Raw genomic sequence first — 7,596 nt, 5'->3', positions numbered from 1 at the left:
TACTACCCTCCAGACTTATTCCTACAACTCTCAACAATAGATGACAATCACAGATAGCCTTAGCCAGATCATTGAAAGCCCAGTTTAAAAAAAAAAGAAAGAAAGAAAGAAAGAAAAGGAAAGGAAAGGAAAGGAAAAAAGAAAAAAGAAAAAAAAATCAAGCTTAGGACAGGAGGGAAAAGAACGCAGCAAACCACAGCGCAGGAAAACTGGGTACACACAGGCACATTGGCTCCTTTGCATAGAGACAGCAGGTTGTATTCGACTACCCAGAGAACGCGGAGCACCTCAGACAGGAACTTTAAAGGGATTGAAATCTGTTGCCTGTTCCACTAGGAATATTGTTTGCAAGGCACAAGGTGTCTTTTGGTAGTGAGTACACTCTGCGCATGCGCAGGTCCATTCGGGAATTACTGCCCAGCCGCCGACTAAGTTGCATTCCTTGAATCTTCGCAGAAAAGACAATTCTTTCATCAGAGTTAGTAATGTGGACAGTACAAAATCGAGAGAGTTTGGGGCTTCTCTCTTTTCCTGTGATGGTTGCCATGGTTTGTTGTGCACACAGGTGAGCTGCCTGCCTCAATCTCTCTTTTTTCCCTTGGTGTTTTTCTTTCTTCTTTTTTTTTCTTCCCGGTGCCTGCTTGGATTGTGTATCTTGTTATTTGGGGGTAGGTGTGCCTGGATCTTTTTTATGTCTGTCTGCAGTTTGTGATCATTCTGAATACGGTTCCTACTTCTTCCCTTCAGCTCCAATGAACCCAGCAACATGTCATACGTGAAAGAGACAGTGGACCGACTGCTCAAAGGATATGACATTCGCTTGCGGCCAGACTTTGGAGGTAATGCTTCATTTTTTTTTCAACCTGTAACCCATCCCTAGTTCACCTTTTCTGTCAAATATAATGCCTCCTTCCCCATTTTACCGTTTCTGTAAGCGTGCAATACTACACCCTGCACACACACACACACACACACACACACACACACACACACACACAGACACACACACACACACACACACACACGCTCACACACGCACTATCCCCAATCTCAGGTGGACGTATCCTCAGGCTGAGCTGTCCCTCTTCTCAACCCGACACACCCTCTGCACTGTCACTGCATCACGCGTGTGCCCACACCTGTTTTCTTGGGCTGTCCCCTACAAGAGAAAAGGGGTAGGGAGGGAGCCTGCTTAAATCTGTAATAAGATCTGGGAAGCCCCCTATGTCCCCTCAGTTCCCTGCCACTCAAAGACTGTCTTTTCTGTGGTCCACCTCCCCGGCAGGGCCCCCGGTGGACGTCGGGATGCGGATCGATGTCGCCAGCATAGACATGGTCTCGGAAGTGAATATGGTGAGTGGCCTCCCCAAGGGCTCCGCGGCTGGCCGAGCTTACGCAGCTGCGAAATGAACCTGTCCCCCGTCCTCTGCTTTTCATTGGTGGTCACCTCCTCCCTGGTCCCCAGGGTCCCACTCCACGCGTACGCCCCACTCCACAGTACACACACTGTCGGTTTCCCCACAGTTTGTATTTTCGACACACAGGGCTACTGCAGTGTTCCGAAGGAGACGTACTCCGCACTATTTTGGGAAGGAAGGGGGACTGTTGCGCCGGTGGATTGGCTGGGGCGGAGTCTGAGCCTTACTTTAGCCGGGTCTCCCTGAGTGTCGGGATGTTCAGGGCACCATCTGCCGGCGGCCAGGTGGCGTACATTGGGGTCCCCCGGACTAGGGGTTCGCAGCCAGCTGTGGCCAGGCACGGCCCCCACAATCTTCACAGCCCCAGCTGCCTGGAAGCCCCAACCCACCCAGCTCAGCCACCAGGCTGGCAGGGCTCGCAAGTGTCCCCTCCCTACCACCGAATCCAGCGCGGAGTGTGGCAAGAGCAACAGGCTGAGACGAACAGTTCAGGATTGCTAACAGCAGACGTGCCCAAGCTGGCTTCTAAGCATTCTGGACCCAGGAGAGGGCTCATGTGTTTGTCTTCCTGTAGCTTGCAAGTTTTAAGTTGGAGGAGAATCAGCCAAGTCATATGGCTTTGCTTTATTCTAGAAACCTGGGCAGAAAAAATAGAGATCTGATGATTAACAGGACTGAGGGGGGGGAGGGCTGTATTATTATAGTCAATAATTTTAAGGGACCTACACTTTACCATTGTTTCCTCCCCCACCCCGCTCCCTCCCTTCCTGCTTTTCATCCTTCCCATCTTAGCATATCTTTCTCTGGGGCTGTGGTAAAAGGGATTCAAGTTAGAGCAGACTCTTCTGCTGTTGGTTATTTTCATTCAGCTCCTGCAAGCCTGTTTTTCTTGTTAGAGTTCAGGAAGGGCATGCCTGTTGCTTTTCTAGAACCCCCCCACCCAGGGAACAGGAACAAAATGCCATTTTATTACACTCCCAAAAGAGAAATAATTCCAGCAACTGAAATTTAGATATGCTGAGTAACTTAGACTGGGAACCTTAGGATTTTCTCTCTGGAACAATCATTGTTGTTCGTTCCATTCCTAGTGGGGCATTTTTACTGTAATATGCTAAGGGTTTAAGAAATTTCCTTTTCGGGGGGGAGGATAAAATAATTTTCCTTTTCATCTTTTAGATTCTGTCAGGAGGCAATAAATACATTTATAGATCATTCAATGGATGATATAAGGATAAAATGTGTGGTGGTGGGGAGAGCAGAGTTGAAACTCTGTCTTAAGTGGCTTATTTAAAATGCTATGTTATAATGTCTCAGATTGTTTCAAATAATATTTCAAGTTTTGTTTTACTACTACAGTGAAAAAGAAATCCATTTTTCAAATTTGATTTTAAAAAGTGGATGTTTTTTACTAAGCAAAAACGTTTAAGAGACCAAAATCCTGTTTACATGCATGCTATTGCCACAAAGCTACTATTTACAAACATTCAGAAGAGCAGGATAAGATGTGCACACAGCAGAACGGTGGCCCATGATTGCAAACCCAGCCGGATATACTGGATAATGTATTAGCTTAGAAATTAGTGCCAATACAGATATATTATGATAACATTTTCCTGCTCAATCATTTATGTAACATCTTGTAAATATCTCCATAGATATTTATGATATAGAAGATTCAGAGACCTCAGAAAGCAAGCTGTTCCCCTATGCAGGGGTCTATGTCACTGTGTTAGGATACTTATATTTCCAGAACTGAAGGACACTAAGGTGGACTCCCAACACCAAATACAGACAGGCACGCATGCACATATGTGTGCGCGCACACACACTCAGGCTCTCACACACAATCTATATACATACTTTTTGCATTCTTTTAGCTATATTATAAAATATATTCTTTTATATATTGAATATAATAAGAAGCTCTGACTCATCATTGGGATGAATTCATATACCAGCTGAGAAGGATCTCATCTAAACGAAGTAGCGTAGAACACCTTCTCCTAATGACTGAACAACAGTCTGTTTGCTGACTACCTCATGACATGGGCACTTGTTTTTTGTTTTATGTAGTCACTCACAGATAAACCTCCCATAATGCTCTTTACCCAGGTACTCATTGTGTTTCACGGTGACATCAGAGACATAAGCAAATAATGACTACTGAAGGCTGGGAAATGAGAAAGCTTGCTTTGTGTGTTCTTCTCCCTTTAATGGGGGCTACTGACAAGACTCGGGTTTTATTTAGTGGCTCATCTATGGCAAACTGTTGAAATGAATACAAAGGAAATAAGTAAGGACAAGGGCAATTCAGAGAGTATTTTTTTCTCTTGAAAGGTTGGGAGGATCCTGTGTCCAGAACAGGGATAGTTAGTCCCACCCCAACCCCTTACCAAGAAGAGTCTTCTCTGCAACATGCTTGGGGCCCTATAAGTAGAACTGAAAGTCTACGGGAAATAGGGTTACAGGATTATTAGCTTGTTATTATGCATGCTTCTGTGCCTTGATGGACACTGATTTACATGTGATTGTATGATGGGGAATTTTCTACAAATTGAAAACAAAATAAGAATTGATATTAAATTAACCCAACCAGTAGTTAGTGAAATGTACGTTAGTCCATTACTGCAGCATTGCTAATTAATGTGCACATTTTTGGTCATTATTTGTTATAACCCATTTTATGGCTGGGAATGTGGCACGATAATTATGCATTAAATTAATGAGTTAGAGAACTAGGGCTCTGTTAATTTCTTGTCCTTTCTGTGCTTGTCTAAGTAAAATATGTTCCAAATATCTGTTTATAATATTGCCCATTTGAAAGCTAATATCATATCAAGACTACTTTCTAACTAACGATAGATTTAAGGATATAAAGTGTACCAAAATTAAGAAAAGGAAGGGAAACCATTACGGTAAAGATTACCTGCCAGAAATCCTAAGATTTGTTACTGTGATTACATTATGGTGCACAACTGGCAAATTTTTATGGATTAGTTACAAATTTATTTAAGTAAAATATGAGAAAAGTAAGTCATTAGTTCTGAGCAGTGAATCAATAACCTTTAGAGAATAATTCTAAGGTAGAAAGGCATATATATGTCTTTCATATACATATATATGTAAAACATCCACACACATTATGTGTGTGTGTGTGTGTGTGTGTGTGTGTGTGTATGAAAGGTTTTTCTCATTATAGATTTTGTGGTGATGTAAAGTAACCACAGTGCTATTATTTTCCAAACTTTTATATAGAAAAAAATGCCACAGTTTCTCATTTATTGTGCGTTACACCCTTCAAATCTTTCTATTTAGAACTTCTATGAAATGCTACGAGCACACACACACACACACACACACACACACACACACACACACACACACACACACTGACACAGGTAGAATGGTTTCTAGGAGGGAAGGGTTCCTAGCAGTTACACATAAAGTAACTACCATCTGCTCAGTAGAAGAGCCAGTACCAGGCAGAAATTTTCTCCTTGAGGAGTATCTTGGTTAAATGCGATGCTGGCTATAAACAAACAAGGTGCTAAGCCTTTCCATTCTGAGTTCCACAACAAACTATTTCTTCTCATGCAAAAACCAGGTACTATCATCAAGAAGCATTCCAATTGCAACTTCTTTCCTCAAGCTAGAGATAGGATGCTCTGAGTGTCCACACATGGAAAGCTATACACATAGAGAGCTCAGAAGCAGACTTGGACACAGAACAAGCCATTGCTTGCCGGAGGTGGCCTCTCCCCTGTGATCACTTTTCTGAAAGTACAGGGGTGAATGAATTTGCAGAATCACAGACAGAATCCACAATGATGGGGGTGAAAGAGACAGGAATTTATAAAGGGTGCATAGAAACAAATTAGACTGAACAGATATCAATTTATATTCCTTGGCATTGCTACTTTAATATTAGATTCCATAGGTTCTTGGTACAATCTCCAGTTGGCTCAAGAAAAGAGCCACCCATCAGAATTTCTCTCTTGAGTAATCCTTCTTCCTCTATCACTCAGCTTCTTAATCCTAAAGGCATACCTCAATCACACCGAGCCTTATAAGAGGCAAATTCTGAATCTGAAGGTTGTGATTGGAAGCAAGGGGTTGGTATTTTCTAGTTCCCCTTCAAGATGCCAACTGCTGCTGTTCGGACAGCACTTTGTATACCAAAGTTGAAGAATATTATTCTATTATCTGTAAAAGTGAACTTTTTTCCTTTTAATTTTCTCTAGGAAGTTACTTTCTAATTAGCCTAATAGGTGGCTGTGTTCAAAGGGAAGATTAATTAGTAATTAAAGGTAAACAAGAGGATGTGGTTCAGTAGAACCTGATGTCTTCCTGTTTCAATACTTGTTACTCAGCAAGTGCTAAGTGGAGAGAAAAAAATTGCTGGGCACAAGAGCCACAGTACCACCCTTTCCCCTTACAGAATCCCTTTACTTTTACTCTTCCCAATATAGAACACTGAAATTGTTGTCCCTTACCAAACAGCCAGCAACGGCTGTGTTAAAACTAGCCCAAATGTATTCTTGCTGCTGTCAATTAATTCTCTTGGGTTATAATAAAGTTTCCTTTGGAAATTGAGCAAATTGGTCACTACCAATTAAAGGCTGGAACACACACCAGTAGATAAATAAATAGATAAGCAACTCTTTCTCTTACAGGAGAACTCAACAGGGACCATCTTTCAGATTCTGCACTAGAATATACTATCTGAGATCAAAACAGTTTGCTTTGTCTGTTTGGAGATAACAGGTATTCTATGCCTCGAATTACATTAAAAATAGACTAGATCTTAAAATGTTGGAGTTCATATATTAAAGTTAGCAATTTTAGGATTTCAGGAACAGATTAAACATTAAAATATGTAAGAAAGTGAAAATAAATATTTATTGAATAATACACATGAGTAGACTATGCTTCTCACTAATACTAAATTAATTGCTTATTTCACTGTGTTTTAAGGGTATGTAATTCTCATCTTTTACTATACATTAAAAAAATAAAGCTGAGACATGGAAAAACATAGGAAGAGGGAAATTCAGAAAGCAAACTCCAAAGCTACAGAGCTACACATAAAAAGGTCAAAGTTTGAAGCCAGGGCTTGGGGGATGTAGCTCATGGATAGATTAGTAGAGTGATTGCCTAGCATACAGGAAGCAGAGTTTTACTCTCTGGTACCACAAAACCTCATAGTGTGGCACATGTCTACAATGCCAGCAATAAGGTGGTGGAGGCAGGAGGATCAGATGTTTGGGTACAAAGCAAGGTCAGGCCAGAGTGAGATACATGAGACCAGTCTTAAAACCTGAAAGACTGAGTGTCCCCATGTCAGCCTCAATTGCCAATGTAGTAAAACGTAAATGTTTAAAGCGTTCCTAGTATTTAATTTGGGAACTTGAGTGTCGACTTTGTCTTCTCTGAGATTAAGCAAGTTCTGCTGTAAAGTGAAGGGAATCATGGGACTGCTACAGCCTTTTAAGTTCAAATACCCTAAACTTGCTGTCCTTTTGGAATGTAGACTGTGCCAGAATCAACAATTATTCCACTGTTAGTCAACAATTATTCAACTTCCATCCCATTCTCCTGGGTAGAAAGTCAATCAGCAAGCCTTTACAGGGTTTCTCCAGAGCGGTGCCTCCTGGGAGCCCCGTGGCAATGATGGAGTGTGGTGCTGGCATTGTCAGGGAGCACTGTTTGGATCAGTCATGAGACCAACCTTTTCTTTCTTGATACATTCACAACAACAGCAACAAGAAACTCTCATCAATGGCCCTCAAAGGAAACCTGACTAGTGCTTTGTTGATATTGTGTTGACTACTGAAGTAAAAACTATATTGTAGGCATTTCTAATCTGAGGTTACCCATTTTACTCGTGCTGGAGATATTGTTCTGCTGTTACAAAACTCATACATTTCAAAACGGGCTATGGAATGGAAGAAAATGTTGATTTGTTTGTTTGTTTATTCAGTCATTTTTTATTTATTTATTTATTTATTTATTCATTCATTCATTCTCAAGACCTAGATATCTTGGAAGTTCTTATTCAATTTTTCTAAAATCTTTCTTAGTGATGACTAGAGAATAAACAATAAAACCTGGGTATTTGCTTGAGCTGAATCTCAGTGTCACTTCTGAACATTTCTGGTGCTTTTTGTTTTACTGTTTT

At 41.2% G+C, this 7,596-nt stretch overlaps 1 protein-coding gene across 1 annotated transcript in view; it reads left to right on the top strand.

The window, feature by feature from the left end:
* Positions 1–414: 414 nt before the first annotated feature.
* The window catches only part of Gabrb1 (gamma-aminobutyric acid type A receptor subunit beta1), a 477,985-nt gene continuing 470,803 nt past the window's right edge, over positions 415–7,596 (top strand). Inside the window, 3 exon segments of the mRNA NM_012956.2 lie at positions 415–565; positions 748–839; positions 1,286–1,353. Coding sequence (NP_037088.1) covers positions 486–565; positions 748–839; positions 1,286–1,353 — 240 coding nt within the window. The 5' untranslated portion in view covers positions 415–485.

This window comes from Rattus norvegicus, chromosome 14 (assembly GCF_021556685.1).
Source record: "Rattus norvegicus strain SHRSP/BbbUtx chromosome 14, alternate assembly SHRSP_T2T, whole genome shotgun sequence".
Taxonomy (NCBI): Eukaryota; Metazoa; Chordata; class Mammalia; order Rodentia; family Muridae; genus Rattus; species Rattus norvegicus.
This window is presented reverse-complemented; position numbering and strand designations above follow the sequence as displayed.